The following is a 24,087-nucleotide window of genomic DNA, read 5'->3' as shown; positions in this document are numbered from 1 at the left end:
CCAAAAATCAATATGGTAACCCTGACACTTTGAAGAATGTTTTAGAGGAGAGAAAGAATAACGTTCAGTATGTTTCATTTGATCAGCTGTGAAAGGAAGGATATAAACAAGGACATTTGCTTGAATAATTCCGATGTCGATCCCCAATTCTATTATGAGTCCAACAAGGACTTACGATTATAACTCCGCAACAAATCCTCAGGGTTACGCTCCGTCTTTTATGAGCACACAATAATGTTCTATCAGGTTTTAAATATAATAAAATCTATTTCGGGAAGGATGTTCACTACTAAGGAATTAAATCATAATGGCAACTGCTAAGTAAAAGAAAATTTATTCTTCAGACTTCCAATTTCAAAAAAAAAACAGGACAGTTAAAAAATACACCGGATTTTCTTCACTCTATACCGTCCATCAAAGTAGCCAATATATACTATTAAATGATTTAAACACAAGGATTTAAATAATTTTCATACCCTTAAATACAACTAATAATATGAGGGGAACGCTCAAAGCTTCATGCAAAACACCAGAGATTGCATTGATATGACTACATTGTTATTTCTTAGATCAAAAATCAATGTATGGATTACAGACAGATATACTTTGTTTTATTAATATAGAAAATAAGTAGTGTAACATTAGCTAGTAATACTTGTTACTAAATAAATACTTTGAATATTACATTATGCATATTGTTGTCGTTTAATTAAGTATATTTTCTCAATACTAAGCCGGCTATGACAAAAAAAAATACCACACAGATGACGTTCAAACTACCGTCTGCAATATCTGTCTATACTTTTTTTAACTAATAATAATTATATAACATGTGCGAGTGTAGAAATTGAGTAAAAAAAAATATTTGAGTAATAATAATTACTATTAAAAGTAAAAATAACGCTTTAAAAACTCCATATGAATGCAGATGTGATTGGGAAGAAGTTACATGAAATTCTGATAGATTGAGGACAGAGAGACTGAAAGAGACAGGTAGATACTTAAAGGAATGAATAGTGTTTCACTTTCTTTGTTTACTATTATGATACTTGACTACCGTATCAATTTTCTTATAATAATAATTAATTGTGATGGAAAGGGGAACAAAAAATGTGAAATGATAATTATTTTTCTCTTATTATATTTCTGATTGACCCTTTAGAAATAAAAGGATGCACGCGCTTCTGACATGGGACAGACGATAGTAATTTCACTAAAAAAACGTATGGAGTTTTGACAATCATGTTCAATCACTTTAAAGAGGAAATCATATTTTGTTTTTCTTACTTAAAAAAAATGGAATTATAAAAAAATACAAATAATGAAGAGAGTAATACAGTATGAATTTAAATCACAACTAACTAAATCAAAACTAAAAAATAAATATATTTTATGTTTTGTTTCGTTATTTTTTTTTTTTTCCTTCCAAAATATTAGCACCAAGGGACATAGGACCAAGTAATCAAGGCCTGGTCTGTTTAAGAGCATTGAGATATTTGCAATGATTGGGTTTATAGGGATGTAGAAGCCGGACAGCATCATCGATAGGGAACCAGGATCTCTTCCTCGAGTCTTTATCTTCAAAATCTTCAAGAAGATGAGTGACTCTAAGGACAAAAACTTTAGTACGATGTTTCCTTTCAGGATTGTCAAAGGATCCGAGACAGCGTCCTAGAATGCCAACGACTCCGGCTTCTTCCTTCGCTTCTCTCACAGCGGAAGCCTCAGGTTCTTCCAGGGCCTTCATTTTCCCACCTGGAATGATCCACGACTCAGGTCGTCCGGAACTTGAAACAAGGAGTACCTCTCCTTCCTTTTCGTCCAAGGCCTTGACACAAACACAGGCGGCGCGGAGCCAGTAGCCCTCGTTATCATAGATCTTCTCCCCCTCCAATTTCACCTTATTCTTCTTCGTCATGCCGCGAATACCTTGAGATTCAATCCAGGGAAAACCACCAGGTGATGATCCATCATTTCCAAAGCTGCTCTTGATCGTCTCCTGACTCCGGATCATCTGAAAACTTCACAAGTAAATTACTCATTTTCCCTTAGATTCGACAAAAAAGATATCCTTCAATAATAATACTACTATGTACTTTGGTCTCTTTCTCTCTCTCTTCTTTCCTTCCTTCTTTCTCACTCTCTCTCCCTCCGTCCTTCTCTCTCTCTGTGCTATCTAACTCTATTTCTTTCTCTTCTCATAATCGCAGCCCGTCAACACAAAAGCAAGCGGGATTTTTTTTTCTCAAAATAGATAATTGATTACATTAACTGTATTCTTCAAAGAAATATCCTAAATTTCTATCAACAAATCATTACTATTAACCTATTGGATGTATCGCAAATTACATTTATAGGAGCCGAAATGGATCGTCATAATAAAAGAAATAGAAATTAGGCAATGAAAGGGGCCATATCGAGGCCAATATAAGTCTCTTTACTCAAATTAGGGATCTAAACTAAAGTTAAAATTTGTGGGTATATTAACTTTTTTCATAAATTTGAATTATAAGCCTATAATTCACTCAATTATTTTATGAAATATTGGGCTGTATGTAATTATGAAGTAAAATAAAATAAAAAATTGTATTTTCTACTTTTCTTGATTTTTGTTCAAGATTGTTTTTATGTTGAGGCACCACAATTGTCAAAGAAACTAATAAAATCTCTTCTTTCCGACTTCTTATTAGCTCAATAGTACAACACACTTTCTCTTTTCCTCTCTTCTTCCCTCTATCTCTCTCTCCCTCTCTCTCTGTCACCTTCTTCCGAAGACAGTATTGCAAATATTAGGACTCTTGACACTAATCAAGCACAAGGGATCCCGTCAGTCACTTATCCTCAACAACTATGAATGGACTTCTTAGTTTGATTTTTTTTGTTCCTTATTAAATATGTACTGGACTTTTTTTCAATGAGCTTTAGAGAAACTTATATAATATATATATATATATCAATAAGAGTACGATTCTCTTATTTCTAAATTGCCCGCATTTTCCTATTTTAAAAAGAAAACAACGTGAAGATAGCGCTCGTGAATTCAAGGAGGAAGCCAGCCCAAATTTTTATTGTATATGTTTTATAGCTTTCATCTTGCTCTCGGGTCACGAACTTTATTTATTTTTTTATTTTACGGAGAAGGGCAAAATATCGTGATGAATTGATTTTTAACATAGGTCCTACTAACCTTTACTCAGTGAATCAGAGTCCTAATTTAGAGTCGTAAATTGTAAGGCAAAAAAGAAACCTAAAATTAACATGGTAACCCTGACAATTTAAATAATGTTTGAGAGAAGAGGAGATTAAGGGATGAAGGAAAACTCCCAAGCAAGAACATAGGCAGGAAATACTCCGTTTTGACCCTTAATTATAGTAAAAGTCCAACAGGGACTTGCATTAATAGTTTTTCAACGTAATTATTTGTCATTTATGAGCTCATACACTTATGGTTGTACTCTATAGGGATAAAAATCGTGTCTATTTTGGGCATGTTAAAAAAAAGAAACAAAAACAAACAATATGGTAGCCATCACAATTTGAAGATCGTTTTGGAGGAGAGCACCATAGCTGTATTGACATTTCATTAGGACAGCTACAATGATCTCTGGCAATGGAGATAAAATACATTGAGGGATGATGTGAAGAAGTAGTTGACAACGTCAAAAAAAGAAAAAAGAAATAGTTGACCAAAACATTCGAATTGTAATATTAAGGTATGTTTCAAACATAGAGGGCGCTTAAAATATTTTTATTTTTTTAAATGTTTACTGTTGTTACTAATTACTTATAACTATAATTATTTGAATTTAGACATGTCAATAGGTTAATAAAGTATTTTTAAACTAATTGTTTTATGAAGTATATTAATATTTTATTCCAATTTCTAAATTTAAATATAATTTTATTTCGCCATTCAAAATATTAATGATGGATTTGTGAGAATATTGTGACAATCAATAATTATTATATTTTAAATTGGATAAACTTCGTGATTATACGCCGAAGAGGGTCCCTTGAAACCTCTCATTTTCTCGTTTTCCCGAATGATGTAATTTAATGCCATAATATTAAATGAAATATATTTAATTAGTATGAATATATCACTGGATTCAGGATATGAATCATAGATATGTTCATTAATAGAATCAAATGCCTAATTATTTATATTCAAATTAATATTCTTTCACAATTCTAATAGCTTATAGTGGGGAATACTATCAATTCTACTATGAGTTCAAAAAGGACTTACAATTATAACTGCGCAATTAATCCTCAGGTTCACGCTCTGTCTTTTATGAGTAAATACGATTGTTCAATCAAGTTTTGCATATAATTGAATCTACTAGGAAAGGAAGTTACTACTCAGGAGTTAAATAATAATGACAGCAGCTGAGGAAAAGAAAATTAATTCCTCAGATTACCGATTCCAAAAAAGCTAGCCACCTATAAAGTATACACGATTTACGTCACTACTAACATCAAGAATGATGATAACAGCCTAGGGAATAAAAATAAAAACACTGAAGAACCATAACACAAATCGCACGCTATAAATGCTTGGGATTTACTACCTTAACTATATTTATAAATTTGGAAGTTCGTAGAATGTAAGAGGGATGACACTTCTAGTGTTTACATAATTTATTTATGAAAATTACAAATCATTTTTGTCAGTGCATTAATATTCATATAAAGTCTAGATTTTGACTGGGGTTCAAAGATAGCTGGGTAATTCTGTTAACTTATCTTAGTTTTATAACTAAAATAAATGTATTTTCTGGAGGTATCAAAGGAATCTTTTTTTACTGTGGGATAGAAAATGGGTTTTGAGTAGTATTTGAATTTCATTAAACTGAAACTTTAAATAAAAACCAATAGTTACTCAATGTGGACTCAAGCTCAAAGATTTGAGATTTGAATATGACATGTAAAAAATGACTTAAAAACAGTACAAAGCTGATATTCTTACTTGTGACCTGAACACAAGTAACACATTATTCTTATTAAACTACGATTTGAGACTCAAATCGGGATAGAAATTATATGTGAACAGCTTAGAATTTGATGAAATCCAAAGTATCTTTTTTTTAGTGTTATGGGATAAAGGAACGTTTGTTTCAAGGATATTGACTCATATAGCGATTATAATTAATATGTATATCCATAACGTAATAAGATATTTATCAAGATTTTTAGTAGGTACAAAAGGGTTTTTTTATTGAAAACGCCAGAGTCTACCTTTTTCGAAAAAATATTTTAGATATCATATCTCTTCAAATTTGGGTTATCCTTTAATTACATACAATTATACAGTAATCACTTGAGATACGAGTGTCCCGACTGTTTCTGAAATACAAGCTGGATTATGAGCAAAAATTTGCATTGAAATATAAGGATTTTTTTTTAGATAAGAGAGTTGACGACGCGTCACGAGAGCCGTTTTACGTCTAGCTTTTTTGTCCACTCACAATCTCAACAGACAAAAGGTTAAGGGAACATTTCGCAATAATTTTTCTTATCACCGACTGTTCTATATATCCATTACTTAAATATTATCATAGAGAAATAAATATTAATTCATCCCTGAATATTAACACTGACTCATGATTTAAATAATAACTAATGATAGACATGAAAATTAATGAAAATAGTTTAAATGAAAATACACCGTATCTTTGTTAATTTCAAAAAGCTACATGTGCTTCAAGCATAATTGTTGAAAGTTAATTCTTATGAGAAACATTGTTTTGAATTACAAGCACCGTTCAAGAACGAATTAAATTCGTATGTCAAGGTACTACTGTAATTCCTTTAGAAATCTACATTGTACATAAAAATGATCTCATAAAGAGACTCTCTCAATAACAGAGAGGCTACATTTCTATGGCGTTACCTTTATTGTATATCACAACCTTTATTTTCCAAAAAAGAAACTGATAATTAGGGTCGAAATAAGTTTGCAGCAGTCAAGGTTAATAGAAATACAAGGCTATTCCGTAACGCAATACATCAAATTGAAAATTCTAGTAAGCTCTATTACATGATGGTTTAACAGTGTATTTCTATTAATCTTGGTAGCAGTTAGTTTATTCTTCCCAAATATGGAATTATGAGTCAATAAAAACTTTCACAGACTAACAAGAGATTATATATATTATATATATAAATAAGGAACTTTTGCTATTAGATTGAATATTTGAAATATTTTTCAAAAAAATTTAATTCTTTAAGAATGGCTATGAATTTTAGAATTCCTTTTTTCAAAATATGTAATATTTGTAATTTCAATTTTTTTGGAGTAGCAATAGATTTTTGAAAGTTTTTTTCAAAAAATTCCAAAAACCAATTCCCCCCGCCCTCCAAAAAATATTTATATATATATAATCCTACGGACAACCCTGAATATACAACAAAATACAGATTCAATTGTTGTTCTGGGGAGTTAATTAGTTTCCTCCCTCCAAATAGAATAAGAAGCAACAATGTAGAAAATGTTCTTCATTACGTCATTATATGTGTATTAATAGTGTGTCTCCCTGATAATAATTTAGACTTATAATAATATATTATAAGTGTACATATATACTTACCTGTAAAATGGAAAAAGGAAACTTAAAGTTCGATTCGGTAGAAAAATGTGCTCTGTTATCACTTATCACTATTGATATTGATAAGGAAACCTGGAAAATAGCCAACGTGATGTTCATGTCGCTAAATATGTTATTAAAAATGAATTGTTGTTCCTTGACGGTCCTTGGTGAAAAGGAATATTCAGTTAATATGTAGAGTCTCGTGACACATATTTATTACATGAAAAAGGATAACTCTAAAAGCTGTATAGTTTTAAGGATTTGACCAGGTTTTGGGAATAAATAATTTGTTGTAAAAAAATAAATTTCATGGGGCTACATGTTTGGTTATAGTTTTTATTGAGGTCATAAATTGCAACATAATTAAAGAAACCCCATCCTGGCGGCACAAAGTTGATATTTTTACTACATAAAATGGACAAATTTCCAATAAATCTTCATCAAACTTCATCAAATGTCTTTAAGCATAAAAATAAAAAACTTAACATCTGCATTGAATACTACATAATCCAAATGATAAGTACTGATATTTGAGTATAATCTAAGTAATATGTACTGAAAATTCCTATCAAATGTTTAATTTTCTGTAGAAGAAAATAAATTATCGCTTAAAGACGAGAAAAAAAAGATAATTAAAGAAAAATTCATTATTCTTTCCATTCTAGTAGTTAATTTTTATCTACAATATGGAAATAAGATTGTATAACGATGTAATAACATATTTTTAAAACGTTTTCGAGTCACATATATAAAAAATGCATAAAATTAAGCGATGGAGAGATACATTTTTAATAGAGACAATAAGGTTTTAGATCTTTTATTTGTGGGTCCCATTTTGATGTCCACTATTTTCCTTAATATTAATGAAAAAAGTTGTATAATTGTTATACATCATGTGTAAATACATGTCTCTATACATCACAATAATGAATAAATATGTCAATGTTGACCTCGCTTTTGTTTTATCAGAAGCAAAAGTCAATCTGAGGTATGATTGGCCTAGGGAACACTGAAATGAATATATAACGAGCTCTTTTTTTGTACTTGACGGAAGTACAAAATAATTTGATCATTTTGAAGAAAGCAAATGCAGTAAAGTGAAATTTTAACAGCTCATATCTTACCCATTTTTAATTATAGTAATTTTTTTATAGAGAGTTTAACCATTCAATAATTATCCTTTCAATAGCATATGATATGTATTATATATTTTTACTGAAGTACACATATGAAATTAACCCAATTTCTGCAATTGAGCGAGAGTATGTCAATTTACTATCGAACTAACATAGTTCTTAAAAAACGCCATGCAGTAATAACCGTCTAATAAGCACCTTTTTCAGCCAAAATAGATCAAAATTTTTCAATATGTTTTGTATTTTTTTGTTTTTTAACACGGTGATACTTAGCTAACACGAAAATACCCAACGTTTCTTTGTTTTCAGCCTTTCGATTCTCTCGTTTGACTTGATACATCATGACTATTTCATAATTTATTCTTTTTTGATAAATAAACGAAGTAACAAGTAGAGATGGGATTTGTGTAAGAGCACGGGGAGAAGGCGGGAGCAAGACAAACGGTATTACTGGATTAAGATCCTTGTTTAATATTAGCTTCATGTTTTTTTTTTGAGGGGGGGAGAGAAAATGAATTACTTCTATAAGGAGAAGAAAATTCTACATAAAAAGTATATTAGTGCAGCCAAAATATGATAATTACATTTAAATCCTTATATTTTTGTTTAATTATACATTTTTAAAACAATTTACAACAAAGATGAGAGAGAGTTCTTCTTTTAGATGGATGTATCAACACTCCCACTATTTATTATTTCGAGAATAAAAGAGAAGAAAGAGTTTTTCCTTTTCTAATCGCTATACTTAGTTTTTTCTATACACAGATCCCTTCTTTAGTAAAAAGTTATGCTACACTTATGCTCCGTTTCCAAACGGACATTAATACAATTTCTTGCTGATACCTCGTTCTATATGTATATATATATACAGGATAAGGCAGCAAAAGGTGGACTCGAGAGATGGATTTGTTCACTCAATATGAACACCTTAATTATCAGCCACAGCCTTTACCCGTCACCTGAAGGCCATTCATGAGTTGATGACAAAACTCATCTGACAAGTTGTCCCTTGCAGCCACTATGGAGGACTTCAGTGAGTCCATATTTTGGTGTAAAGTCTTGTTGATTTCCCTCTCCACAGCACCACATATACAAAAGTTCAGTGGGTTCAAATCTGGTGAGGAAAGGGGTCATATGTCTTTAAACCAGAATCGAGCCATGCTATCTGCACATAACTTTTGGCACTTGGCGGACGTGTGAGAGGGGGTGCCGTCCTGAGTCCACACGTAGTTACCTTCCTGGTATTTGGTCTTCAGCAATGGAAAGATGGTTTTCCTTAGCATCTTATATTAGGCTTCCTAGCTAATTTTCTGTCTAGCCTTGAAAAAGAACGGAGGCATCTTCTTTCAACAGAGACCAAAAAGCCGAAGACCCTTATTTGGGCCATATATTTGGTGTGGTAAGTCCCTTGGACCTCTTCTTCTTTTTCTGAAATCCAGCGGTCTAGAAGTGTTTTGTGGATCCTTGTAGAAATACTAGATGTTTATTACTTAAATTGGGAAAATCAATTTGACGTCATTTATATTTAAGGTAAATAAATCCTGAATCTTTAACCGAGTTTTTTTTTTTCTTCAATCCGCTGCTTCGTTTAACCGTACCATTTGTTGAAACATAAGTCACCTCAAGATAGTTTTTCAAACTACCATATAAAATTTAATGGATAAAATAAAAGCTATAATGGATTTTAATAAATTTGTTTATGTAGTATTTTGTAAAGTTTTCAAAAAAATATGTTGTTGCGACGTACATCAATTTTAACCCCACGTTACCACCTTCAATCAATCTTTATTTCTGCACAATATGAAAGTACTTTGTCTTAATATTTAACCTCTCCTTTTTTTCAAAAACTATCATTAATTGTCTGGAGGGCGTGGGAAGGTATTTATATATTCGAATTTCATATGATACAATTCAATTGCAGGTATTTAAAAATATAATTTTTTGCACAATACTATACTCTATAATTCAATAAAGTTTTATTGAATTATCTAGATTTTTAAGAAAGTTGTGTTATTTTATTGAAATATCCTATTTTATTAGATCACAGATTTTGGGGTAGGTTAAAACATGAACACTACGAAAAAAGGCGTGAAATTTCGATGATAAATTGGGCATCACTTCCTGGATATTGAAGCTAGGGACATGATATTGGTATCGAAATACCTTTTTTACCCTTATGTATTAGATAAAACAGGTTTAAAAGGAAAAAAAAATAGAATTTGAATTTTTTTCGATAATACCTATAAATTGGCCAATTTATTATTTATATGAAGAGATTTATGCTATAAAATAGAAATACAAAGGTATAGCTGCACTTTTAATAAAACATTACTGAGTAATTTTAAAATACAGTATTGAATAAAATTCTATGTAGGATTATAATATTATGAAACCCATATATACAAGGTTGTGCCCGGTTCAGGGTCAGTGGTTCTATCGGTCACGGTACTGGTTCTTCCATTTCAACAGTTTCAGTCTCGGTTAAGCTTTATCAGTCTCGGTTCTTTTTTATATAGGCTCAGTTTGGTAACAAGCACCTAAAACAAGGGGCGTCGCTAGAAAATTTGGAGCCAAGCAATGATATTAGTAAAGTTGATAATATTGTAGAGAAAAACGCGTGCAAGTAGAAGGGGGGAGGGAAATACATATTGTATCATTGTTTAAAATACTGATGTGATTATCATCTGCCTGCTTTATTATGATTTTTGAGGGTATAACGAAAGTATTTATTAGCAAAATGTTTAATGAAGATATACTACGTATAATTGACTTAGACGTTTTTTATGCGTTACAGTAGATTTGAAAACGTCACACTCCATGAAATTGAAATTCATTATGAACCTTATTCTCAGAATAATAACAAATGAAACGACAAAGTAGAGTATTTCGAAATATATTTGAAGTTCCAAGTTTAAAAAAGAAGGCTTTAATTAAATATAATCTACATAATAAAAAATATACCATCATACATTTATGTTAAATATACAAAATTAAACAATTGGAATCATATAACTAATAACAATAAATTATATATACAGAATATTGAAATAATAGATTGATCCAAATAATATTTTCTTGTTCTGACACCGGAATCCCGTTAAATATGTCATAACTTTAGGTTGCAAAAAACAAGCGAGACGTGGAGTTTGATCAAAAAGATAATCACCCCTCTTCTTCATGTAGAAGTTGTTATATATAATTGTGCACAGGATAGATATATCTCATATCATAATATCATATTAGATACAAATGGGGCTGCAGCTACCTTATACACAGAGTAGGTATTGCCCCAATTCTAGTAGGGGGCCCAAAAATTAAAGTTGCTTAAGAAAATGGTTTTTTAAGTAGGCTGTTAGGGGAGGAAGATGGAGGATTGATTTCAGTCTACATATACATAGTATACATGATGCTTACACAGGGGACTTCCTCTAAAAATGTATTAGTATTGGGAGGCCTTGGTTTTTTAAAGTTTGGGAAACTCTTGCTATATCAATGTAATAGTTATCATATTATAGGGGCTCGACAACCTTAGTAGCAGACCTGGATCCATTATCTACCCTACCCCTTACCTCTTTTATTTACACCGTCTGGTGCCTAAAACAACTTTTCCAGATTCATAAGAAGTCCTTAGCTATTTGGAACTCAATACAACTGTATCGCCCTGGCGACGTAAAAAAACATTGGAAAACGATGCAATTGTACAAAAAAAAAACTCAGAAAATTAACTTATTGATTAAAGATAATTTATTTTTTATAATACATATTGTATTTTCTTTATATATTCTATATAGGAACAAAATCACAAGAACCGAGATCGATAAGAAACATATTGCGGTCTTTGTCTGTTCCGGTTCTAGCAGTTCAAGAACCGTAACCGTTAGAACCACTAGATCGATAAAGGCACAACCTTGCATATATATATATATATATATGTAATTCATTTTAAAGATGGTGTAGAAATAATATAACAATGATAGTCTGGGAGTAATTAATAGATGAATAGCAGTTGGTATGATTGAATTATTTGACTAACTACCAAATAATTTTAGGCCTCTTTTTTGTTTCCTTTTGGATGAAAGGTTGCGTGATGCAATAAAGGTAATACCGTGTGAAGCGAATAATCAACTTCATACAAATACAAAAGTTAAAGTGCTTCAAAAAAATATTCAACTGCTAATTTTTTAATGAAGTTTGATTTAATTGTGAATTAGCTCCATTTCATCATTTTTGTATTGCACATAAATTAGGCACTTCACGATAAAATTGGGTTAAATTAATAATATATCATACATATTTTATAATTTATGAAATGATAAGTGCTTAAACTTTCTATAAAAAAAGTTAAATAACTATTAAAAATGGGTAAAATATGAGCTGTTAAAGTTTGGATTTAGACATGCTTATATAAATAAAAGATTTTTTGCACTCCAGTCAAAATAATTTCACACCAAAAAAGGATATGGCCACAAATTCATTTGAGTACATTCCCCGATTGACCTAGTTACACCACCTACTTTTCATCTGCAAATTAAAAATGGAGGATGCGAAATATTTGAAAATCATAACTTTAGTATAATATTGATGTTTGGTCCATTTATATTTATAGACTGTTACCAAGATATAATTTATGTGTATTTTTGTCTGCGGACAAAATTCACCAGATTTTCTTTTAGGACATTAAGAGTGAGTGAGTCATCATATATATAGTATATTATAGGTATATTTAAGAAAATAGTGAATAAAGAAAAACGTGTCTAAATGTGCTCGTTTGAAATGTCATAATAAGAGTTTTAGTCTTTAAATAAGCGTTCATGTTAAAGTATGTATTCTTGTATAAACTGAACACTAGTTTGAGTAGGGTTCGAAAAAAAAATACTAAGTTTTGCAGCATAGTGGGTTGTGAATATGTAAAGAAAAACGCTAAAAAAGGTGATGAAAAGTGCCGAAATATATTATAGTGTTTGGTATATTGTATTTCACATATTAACTTTGGAATTGATGAAACTTTGAATGCATAAGATTTTTCCTTTCCTTTGCAGAATTAGTATTGTGAATTCAATTGAAAGGGGGAATTCATTTAATTTATAGTGTAATTCACAAAAAAACCTAGAGGACAAAGAAGTATTCACGTAAATTTTGACCGAAATTGATTTATAGGTTGGGTAAAGAATGAAACATATAATTATTAAGGAAAATCCTGTGTACAATGTTCATGTTAAAAAGAAAGAAACCGAAAGTCAACATGTTATCCTTGACAATTTACAGAATATTTTGGAAGAGAGAAAGAATAACTATAATTACGGTTCATATTTCAGCTACACTCAGCTGTGACAAGCGAGGAGGAGGAGAAGGATGTAAATAAGGACATCTTATTCCGATGTCGATCCCCAATTCTACTCGTAGTGCAACATGGACTTACAATTATAACTCCGCAACAGGGTTACACACCGTCTTATATGAGCACACACGAAGTTTCAATCAAGTTTTGAATATTATTAATTCTATTCAGGAAAGGAAGTTCACTACTCAGGAATTAAATAATAATGAAATTTGCTGAGGAAAAGAAAATGCATTCTTCAGATTAGAATTTCCAAACAAAACGGAGCATCTAAAAATTCACAGGATTTACATTACTGCATATAATACTGGAAACCTGTCAGTGAAGGCTCAAGTGTGCCCCTAACACATAGGGTAGAAGAATTGATAAATTACTACAATGACATGACCAAAGTTTATAAGGCCATTTTTCAACCATTTGTCATATTTTTATCAAAAATTTTATCAATTTATTGATTCAAATAGTCGAATGTATACCTATAACTAAGAAAGAGCTGATAGGCTTGATTTTGGAATTCAATAGTTTCATATAAACTGGGATTAATAAATTTTACAGCCCTAATTTTTTATATAGACATATATTTGACTATTTAAATCTAATAAATACTATATATATAACAAATGGTCGACAAATGACCTTTTGAACTTATGTCATGTCATGTTAGTACTTTCTCAGCTCTTCTACCTAAAGCATGAAAATAAATTAACAGAACGCACTGTTAGGTAGAGGAGTTATAATGGTTCAGTGTTTTATTATTTTTTTGCAAGATATCGCTTTTCATATGATGTCCCTCAGTTCCGTACTGACGTAGATAATTAATTTATTTTTATAGTATAATCTTCTGTCGTTTCCTCTTTCTTTGAAGCATAAATAAAATGTGAATTTTATCCGAATTAGGATATTGCCAATGTAGATTATTGCTAATAGAATAAAAGGCTTTGGAAAATTCATAAAAACCTTTATAGACTTAGAGCTTTCGGTCGGGTTAAAGAGACCGCTTTAGTATTGCTATTCCAGGGTGTATTTTTTCGCATTTCCTAGGATAAGTGACTTATAATCACCGTGTTTCCTTGAAGTGGTCTACTCGCTCCCATTCTCTGTCAATATATTTTTTGATCGTTAGTTCTGCTACAAAGTCTTTCCATGGAAATTGATTAGGGGTGTACTTGAAGTTTCCCTAGAAAAACTACATATAAATAATGTTTTACTATTATACCAGTAGCTCGCAATACAAGATATGACTCTATAGTGTTTTAATATGCATACATTCTAAATAGATGCAGTAAATACTGAATAGTAATACAAAAGATATCAAACTTAACAAAAACTAAATGAAAACATAATCAGTAGTAAACCACTTCAGAAATAAATTAAAATTGTCAAATGTTGATTTGTTGTTAAAATGATTTATTTATTATCATTGAATCATCTTCTAAAAAGTAAAATCTATAAGATAACATCATAATGATTAATTATCTCTCCAAATAATTATTAGACAGTACCTCTAGTGGACAAAAAAATGTTTCTGTGCACCAAGACGTTTTTCAGCTATTGAGCACTTGGATTTTCGTTTCGCTACTCGGTTTAAAGTTACTTCTACCATATTTGTAGTGGAGGCGATTGAGCCTTCGTTTACTAGTTTCTAGTATTATATGGGTGAAACCAGTTGGGTTACACAGCCTGGGTAATTCAGACAGGGCTAGTACAACCAGCAAACTTCTTACATATATATATGTAGAAAATATTACAAATAACTAGCGTTTTCCTCCCCAAAAGTGCAAAATATTGAAAATAAATAGAAAATATGTTGTTTTTGACACACTTACGATTTTTACTCTCAGTACCACTCTTTCCAAGGTAATCTGCAAATTCATTCTCTGTAACATCAAAATGACCTTTGCACCAATCAAGATATTTATTTCTCTCACTCCTTCATTTGTTCAAGATAATCTGTTTTTATTAGAATTAGCATTAGAATGAAAAAATGTTTTGCAAGATATGTGTAAGAATGCCTCAAATTAACTATTATATATGTAAATCATAAAGAATGGCCTCACATCCCCTGATCGGGATATTATCAGAGTTAGTCCACCATCATTAGAAGAGTTTTTATTATTGTGATAAAAGACTAATAGATGAGAACTCAAACCTAAACCTTCTCACCCCTAGAATCAGCAGGATAATATTTCTTCTATAAATTAATATCATTATTCTCAAAATAAATAATCTTCCTAAAACTAACAACTGGTCTAAGTATTTCTCTCCATCTACATAGCTTAATGAATGGGTAAATATACACTCTGTCCCTAACTATTATTACGGCTCCCGTAAATAATACCTAGTAAAAAGTTCTTCCTCTTAATACGTATCTTATAAGTCATATATATGATTTGGCTTAATAAAACAACCACATTTAAAGGGAAAAAATCGAGGACCGACAGTTGTAAGGACCGGTCCCGAAGACTGAACCGAATAAATAAGGACCAACACAACACTAGTAATAAGCTGTTGATGCTTGTATAATTTGACCTGTGTATGACAAATAGGTGTTAGAGGAGGAGGCATCATTAATTTAGAGGGCATTATCAAGCCATGTGGCCACTTAAAGCCATCCTTACCCTTGTTAGGGGAGGGTAGAGAGTCAACTTAAAACCACGTAGACTTGAATAATATGTCAAGATGGCATAAATGACGTCATAGGGAAAAGGGGAACAAATGTGAATATTAAAAAAATCATCTTAGAAATCGAAAGAAAGAAAGGCCTTTAGACATTCTTTTAAAATGGGTATGATAATTATTTTTGTTGTTGTAAGTGATTGGCACGGGGGGGCGGTATTGAAGATAAGGGGGAAAAAAGAACCACGTGGTATATTGAACTATCTCTAAGGATATATTAATTCGTTTTTTCTGGGAATTCAATATCTTTCAATATGGGTCATAAACTAACACTTGACACCGATTGCTTTATTTGTAGCTCTTCATGCTAATAAAAATATATAATTATTTTACAGTAGCGTATTTATAACAAGGAAATTAACCGGAGGCGGAGTCCACGAATAATAGGACCCCCAAGAATGACTTACAGTTTTTACATCAAAGAAGAACAAAATATTCCAACAAGAATGAGTTTCCAAACTTTCTTTAATTAATCAAAGAAAACTCCGGGGTGAAAACATTTTTAGCGTAGTATAACGATATTTCTACCTCACCCAACGAATTTGAACCATTTGCCTCTGTTTGTTTGTTAGTCAGCAGGGTTACAACAAAAGTTACAGATCGATATGGATCTAACTTGGTACGAATTTTATATATGGTCACAGTAAGAGGCTATTAAATTCAAGGTCAAGATAGTACACAACGTATACATAACTGACAATAACTTTGGAACATACATGTGTGCGCGTCTAAAACTGAACACTCTAAAATTTTTAAAAATAGTTCAATAATTCTGTAATTTTTAAAATGGTCGACGAATTAATTTATTTAACATGAAAGATGAGAGTCTTAGACACATGTCTATTCCATATGGACGCCCATGTTCTCCACTACCAACTCCAGCCTGGACCGGAACTTACTGCATGACTTGGCGATGAAGCTCTGGTCGAGGTTGGCTCAGGCATTCTTGAGGGCAGACTTCAGCTGGTCCTTGGACTTGTATTGGACTCCCTACAGCATCCCCTTTAAAAGCCCAAACACAACGACGTCAAGCGGCGAACAATCAGGCAAGTGAGACGGCCAAGAATTTCGATCGATCGATCTGAAGGAACTCTTGGGTAAAGTTGCTAGTGTGGCAGCTGGTACCGTCCTGCTGCCACCACCACCTGTCCCGTAAGTAGCCCTGGCCCAAGGGTGCACTTTGTTCTTCAAGTTTTGGCAGTACGTCTCGGAGTTAAGCCTCACTTGGTCCTCCAAGAAGATGAGATCACATTTCTGACCGTCGGACGCAACAACAGCCAGGCCATGGCTGTTGTTGTCCGACCTTCGAGGCCTTGACTTAGATCTTGTGTTCGCCTCAGGAGTCCCTTTGGGTACCACGCTGTAAACAGTGGTATGGCTGCAGTTCAGAACCTTGGCAATTTCAGTCTGAGTTTTTCCCCGCGCGGAAAGTTCCAAAATTGCGACTCGACGTCCCTCCATATTATCAGCTGTTGTTTCGCTGTTGCATTTTAGATTTTGCTGGAGTTTTGCTTATAACTAGTCAAGACCCTTGCCTCAAAGTATAAATCGGTCTCAACTCAATAAAATCACGAATATGTGCATGGCGTAAAATTTAAAGGAGGGTTCAGTTTCAGACGCGCACACCTGTATGCAGATACAGAGCTTAAATAGGATTATTATCTACATTTCATAAAATGCATGATAGAGCAAAAAATCCATGGTCAAAGTTAAATGGCAAAGTCACAAAAAAGGTCAAAAACACATAATCCACAATCGCTTTTGAAAAAAATGATAAACAGAGCTGAAATCATGTCTTGAACAAAGAAAAGGTGCTGAGTTCTGACTCAGCATGCTGACATTATCACTAGAACACAAGAATATTGACATCATATTATTTAACTCCTGAGTAGTAAGCTTCTTTTTCCTACTACATTCAATTATATTCAAAACTTGATTGAACATTCGTGTGTGCACATAAATACAGATAATTTGTTGCATAGTCATAATTGTAAGTTCTTGTTGGACTCAGAGTACAATTGAAGATCGATATCGGAGTCATTCTTGTAAATATCCTTAATTATTTCCTTCTCCCCCCTCCTTCAGCTGAGCCGCCCTCCTCCAAAACATTCTTCAAATTGTCAGGGTTACCATGTTGATTTTCATTCTCTAATTTTTATCATTCCCAAAATACAGACTCTTTTCATCACTAGACATTTTCTCTAGAGAAAATTGTTATCACTATGAGTAAGTTTGGAATATAATTTATTTTGTGGAAAACAAAAGATGGATTTCTATGAATGTTATTACACACAATTTATATTGTACATTTATATATATGAAGGAACACGCCACGTAGAATTACTAATATCAACTGTATTTCAAAGTTCTTAAATAACATATAAAAGGGATTCAACCTTTCTTGTTTTAAAAGTCCAACAATACTCCCCAAAGAGTTTGCGTCAATTACGACCCAGGGCGGAGTAGCTGGTGAAAGACAGTACTTGATAGGCAAAGTTGATAATTCTGTAGAGAAAAACGCGTGCAAGGAGAAGGGGGGGGGAAAAGACTTATGGTATCATTGTTTAAAATACTGATGTGATTATCGTCTGCCTACTTTATTATGATTTTTGAGGGTATAACGAAAGTATTTATTAGCAAAATGTTTAATGAAGATATACTACGTATAATTGACTTAGATGTTTTTTATCTGTTACAGTAGATTTGAAAACGTCACACTCCATGAAATTGAAATTCATTATGAACCATATTCTCAGGATAATATCTAATGAAACGACAAGGTAGAGAGAGTATTTCGAAATATATTTGAAGTTCCAAGTTTAAAAAGAAGGCTTAAATTAAATATAATCTACATACTAAAAAATAAACCATCATACATTTATGTTAAATATACAAAATTAAACAATTGGAATCATATAACTAATAACAATAAATTATAAATACAGAATATTGAAATAATAGATTGATCCAAATAATATTTTCTTGTTCTGACATGAACTCAGTTAAATATGTCATAACTTTAAGTTGCTAAACAAAGCCAGACGTGGAGTTTAATAAAAAAGATTATCACCCTTTCTTCCTAATGTGGAAGTTGCTATATACAATTGTGCAGATGATATATATATCTCAACGGATGAGATCTAAATAATTATTAATAATAAAGTAAATGTGAAAATCATAAAATTAGACAAAAAAATATACTAATAAAAAAAATGTTAAAATTAAATCCATCGTAAATATTTAATGCAAAAGCTAATTATGTAGTAATGCCCCGCCAATATTACTCCTTATTAAGGGCATCAAAAAAGATCCCCCCCCGTTATTTATACTTGTATAACAGCATACTATTATAATGAAGGATACGCACACTTGCTAATTATAATGCTACACCCAATGTAACTACTCCCATTGTTGTGACCATTTAAGCAGTTTTTTTGCCTTTTATGAGTTTTTTGAACACAATTTCTTGGGGCTTATCAACCATAGCTAATCCTTAAGTGATAAAAAAGTAATATTTATTGACTAAGTATTATTGGAAAACCTAATGATCATACCCAAGTCTTTAAGTTAAGAAACTAATGTCAGACAAACTAGTTGCACACCATCCAAAGCTACTACCCCCGTTGTTGTGACCATTTAAGCAGTTGTTTTTGCCATTTAATGAGTTGTGTACCATAATTCTTGATATTTTTAGCTAAAATAGAATCATATTATATGATTAGATTTTAAAAAAATGAATACTTACTCTTAGATGGTACAAAATTCAGAGTTCCATTTCGTAATTTGGTGTGGATGACTCTAATAAGGCTGAAAATTATCTTAACTTCACAATTTACAATGGAGGTATTTCTATAAATGACATCATTACCAACATCCTCCATTAATTAATGATGGTTCCTCGGAAAGGGAAGAATTTACCCGTGTATTTCTCCATAAATTTTTTGAACGTAGGATGATTAGCAATGGATAAGGTTATATTACATGCAATAAGCAACTTTGTTAGATCAAAGTTAAAGTCTGACTTGATGTATTCATGTATTTATAGATGAATATCCATACTCTTGTTATGAGATGAGGATAATGAGTGGCATATAATTCTAGACAGGGAACTAAAGGCACATTTATATCGCTAAATCCGACAAGCTATCTGCTTCTCATCCGGTAAGTATTTTCCAAATTCCTGGGCCTCCATTTTCAGAAATCCAGACAGAAGGCGACGTTATTTTAGGCATTTTATTCAGTTCTCTATCGACTATCAGCATCTAATATGTATTTTATTAATATTGAATAATAAAGGCGGGAATGATAACGTTCCTGATAGAAGAAGATGTATATTATTTAAATCAATGATGCCATAAGTATTTCTTCTCTTCTCCTCGCACGTTTTTGTATTCTCACCAAAATTATCACCCTTATTGATAGGTTCTTGGGGAAATGATTAAATATAATAATGATGGCAATCAACGGTCAGACCTTCAATGACTGGATTTTAGCGGTTTATCATTCTCTCACTGGTCATGGTTTAGCCCAGTCTGTCTTCAAGATAACTACAGAAGAGTTCATAGGACCCATAAAGAAGCATTTGGATTATCGGCTTAATTTTAAGGAATTGTCTAAAGTATCTATTTCCTAATTTGCAAATCTGCTCTTTGAGCGTACTCAGAGCACAAAATGGATCATTGTTTTCAAGGTCTCGTTACGATCCATCATATGATATGTTATGGAAGTCAAAGGTTTATTCAATACCTCGTCTCATCCAATACCAATTTCCAACTCAGTAGCTTCCTTGACAAAAGTGGAGTTCAAGGCTACGATATGTCACCATTCATTCGACGCTATGCAAAATACGTGAATGAAAAAGCTATTTCCTATCGTAACGTGGCCTCTGATTTTTTCAAAGTGAAGCGCAGGAAAGAAGGTGGAACCTTACGCAATATGAACATCGAAAAATTATATACAACCATTCCTTCCCTTCAAACACAAATCGACGCTCTTGCAGATTTTGAAGTTGAACAACGGATAGAATAATCTAGAAAGCAATTCCGCTTTAATGCTACTTTTTAGAGATCTGATGTGGCCTTTTGCATGGTATAATGAAGGTATTATTAATTTGTTAGATAAATACTTTGAAATGAATAAGAAAAATGCTCGAGAGGCCTTGGAAATCTACAAAAAGTTTTCAATTCAGATGGATCGAGTATCTGAATTTCTTAAAACTGATGAGGCTGAATGCCTTGATACTGGAAAATATCAAATTTAGTAGTATATTAGAACTAGCCTTGAATCTAACTTAGCCAACTTAGAAGGACGTAAACCTGGATCAACAGTTATCACACCAACTGGAAGTTCAAAACAGTAATAAAAGTAACACTTAAATAAAATATTCCACATTTATGTTTGTTGTATCTTCTTATTTGTTCATCATTTAATCTGTCGTCATAGTGCTAACATATTCTCCGGAAATGAGCATTATTGACTATCTTTGGTGTAAATTATTTTAAAAATTGTATTAGAAAATAATACTTCTCCTATTTAAGGTAATGATTCATTTTCACTCCTCCCCCCCCCCAATAAAATAAAATAATAATAATCACATAACAAGCAGCTGATATTAACAAGGGTCTTCATTCAGAAGTACCAAATGTCTCGCTCCCACCTTCTTTCGCGATTATATTGAACTAGAAATGGGTTACCCGACGTTGCTTGGGCCAAGAAGGGAGTAGGAATTCACATTGATAATGGTCAATGCGATTTCTTTTATAAGTGATACCCTTTTAGTGCAGGCGAGCATTATAATATATGTATTATTATTAATTTTATAAAAATTGTGCTATAAACTTCAAATAGCAAACCAACATATATGCATGAAAAAAAAATCTAGATGAAAAGTCTACCTTTTATTTTTCTCCAAAAATTGTCACATAGAAATTTGCAAAAAAAAATTGTGCCAATTTTGCAAAAAATAGTAAAAAAAGATTTTTTTGTACATACGAAATCAAAAAAGTTATGGAGGATAATGTCAGTGAAAAAATTACCCTCGATAATTGCTTCATTTTTGCAAAAAAACAGATAATAAAATGTTCTGATAATTGAAAACAAAATCAATTACAATGTTTGATTTAATATTTATTGCAAAAAAATGCATCGTTTAGTAGTATTTCTTCTTAAAAATTGAAAATTGACGTTTATAGGGAAGAAAAATGAAAAATTATTTAGAAAATGACAAATATTTCTGTTAAAAATCAATTTTTATTTCTCAAATGTATATGAAAACGAATTTGCAGACAAATTTCGACAAACTTTATTTTATCTACGAATATAATATTCCATTGAAAATTCATTTTTTTGGACCTTGAAAAAAATAAAAAAGTGCAATTGTTACGGATTTCATATTTTTCCCATAACTTTTTTTATTGGAATGAATTTAGAAAATTCCTTAATCGTAAAGTTATTTTTTGAGACACCATCCACTGTTTGATCGGCACACCGTTTTATCCTAACCTGGTTTAAAAAAGCACCTATGCAAAATTTCTGCCTTCTGGGTCGAACGGTGTAGACACAGATAAAGGACACACAAACTCTATTATATATGTGTACTAATAATAATTTTATTATTATTCTGACTTCATTTGGCATTTGTTATTTTTAAAATGGGATGATTAATTTAGAAGAAAATATATATTTAAAAAATCCTATTAGTTGTTAAATACAAGTTGCACCACCCTTTATATTAATTTTATAGACCGATAAACTTTTAAAACTTCTTTGTATTTTTTAATAATGTGTGTTTTGTCCAAGATGATTTATTATATAGAATTTTAGAGTACTTTTGTAATCTATAGGGTTATTTTTTATTACATGTAATTTCCCAATTTCTGATGATGTATTTTTTTGTAATATATATTATTAAATAAATACTGTTAGCCCCAATAATAGGACGAATTCAATAAGTAATAAAAAGCGATTTTATTTGCTATAATTAAATAAATATTTCGAAAAATTTAAGGGCATCGCCCAAATAAAACAATCTAGTAAGTATTTATGCAGAAATCACACCTTTGTCGATTCTCCATTCAACTCCAACTCCATTAAAGATTTATAATCATAACTTTGCAACAAATCAACACTGTTAGTATTGCGTTTCCCTCACAATGGTTTATCTTTAAGAATGGAAGCAGTAATAACTCTCTTTATTACATCCCATCCTACGTCAGTAGTAAGAAAAATGATAGAGTAATGTCATATAAAAGTGACATCTTGCGAAAAAGTCTTAAAACGGTGCACCATTGTATCTCCTCAGGTTAACGGTCGTGTTTCGCTACTTGGTTTAAAGCTTTAACTCTCGCAAGTGTTTTGTATTTAGCATACGGAGAAAACTTGTATGTTTATTAGTGAGTTTTCGAAAGACTAAAGCACCTATCAATCATCTCATCATCATATCAAAAATCTGAAGTCTACTTATCAGGTACAATATAATAAAAAGATAATAAATAGTCATCTAACTATTAAATAAATAATATTTAATTAAGTTACTAGTATAAATGATTTAGAATAAGCAGAATTTCAGTCCTAGAAAAGTGAAACCTTCAAAAGTGAACAATGATCTGAAGCCAGCAAAGTTTATTAAAGGTTCCACACTGGCAGAATTTTGACCATTACAGAGAAGTTTCGAGTTACATTATACCAGGAATGAAATGGAAGAAATGAGCAAAACAGAGCAACAGAGGTACATGAACCGTTGTCTTGATTTAAAAAGCACATTATCGTTCACAACAATAATGGGACGTGGAAGATATTTATATAAAACTTACGAAATATTCCTTCAAGAAATTCCCCGCCTCAAGCGACGTTATGGCTTCTTTCAATGTTATCAAAAACAGTGTGAAAAGGTTTCAACCTGGAATCTCCGTCTCAGACTACTAGGACAAGAAGCAGAGATTAGCACTATGGAGGAAGACTATTTGTGCACCCTATGTTTGATCAAAGGTACAAATAAAACATGTCTACGCAAAGAATTTCTTTGGCAAAACGAGCAGAACTAATACAGTTGAGTACATGTTTGACTGATTCTGTTTATTGCATATATCATAAATATATTGTAATAATTTGTCAAATAATTTAATGAGGGTATTTGTACCATGTTTTTTTAGCTCCCTTTTTTAAGAACTCACCAAAAAATCCCTTAAGAAAGATAAATTAGTTTACCAATCAACACACGGAAGTACAAAACTGGCGACTCAAGATACGGTTTATTTGTTAATACACATTTGCAGCAATTAAATCTATTAGCACCGGATATTAGCAACAAATAAATGTCAACATTACATAGGATATATAAACATTGCTT

General features: G+C 31.6%; 1 protein-coding gene and 1 pseudogene across 6 annotated transcripts; one reads left to right on the top strand and one right to left on the bottom strand.

The window, feature by feature from the left end:
• Positions 1-589: 589 nt before the first annotated feature.
• Aps (diphosphoinositol polyphosphate phosphohydrolase 1 Aps) lies at positions 590-2,923 on the bottom strand. Of its 6 annotated transcripts, none has more exons than XM_040712570.2 (2): positions 2,598-2,923; positions 590-2,014 (listed from the first exon to the last, which is right to left on the bottom strand). In XM_040712570.2, the coding sequence occupies exon 2, from the start codon at positions 2,012-2,014 to the stop codon at positions 1,463-1,465; it is 552 nt and encodes a 183-aa protein (XP_040568504.1). In that variant the 5' UTR covers positions 2,598-2,923; the 3' UTR covers positions 590-1,462. The 6 variants fall into 6 exon arrangements, with proteins under 6 accessions (XP_040568504.1, XP_040568503.1, XP_040568507.1 ...); XM_040712569.2 differs by having other exon boundaries at positions 590-2,021; positions 2,598-2,916; XM_040712573.2 differs by having other exon boundaries at positions 590-2,021; positions 2,763-2,916.
• A 17,270-nt stretch (positions 2,924-20,193) lies between these two features.
• Positions 20,194-21,059, top strand: LOC121117101 (phosphatidylinositol-binding clathrin assembly protein LAP-like; annotated as a pseudogene).
• The last annotated feature ends 3,028 nt before the right edge of the window (positions 21,060-24,087 follow it).

The sequence above is a fragment of the Lepeophtheirus salmonis genome, chromosome 5, assembly GCF_016086655.4.
Source record: "Lepeophtheirus salmonis chromosome 5, UVic_Lsal_1.4, whole genome shotgun sequence".
In the NCBI taxonomy this organism is placed as follows: Eukaryota; Metazoa; Arthropoda; class Copepoda; order Siphonostomatoida; family Caligidae; genus Lepeophtheirus; species Lepeophtheirus salmonis.
Note: the sequence above shows the minus strand (reverse complement) of the source record. Positions and strands in the feature narration are given on the sequence as shown.

Coding starts and splice junctions, on each gene's coding strand:
- Aps (XM_040712570.2), bottom strand. CDS start 2,014: ATGATCCGGAGTCAGGAGACGATCAAGAGCAGCTTTGGAAATGATGGA.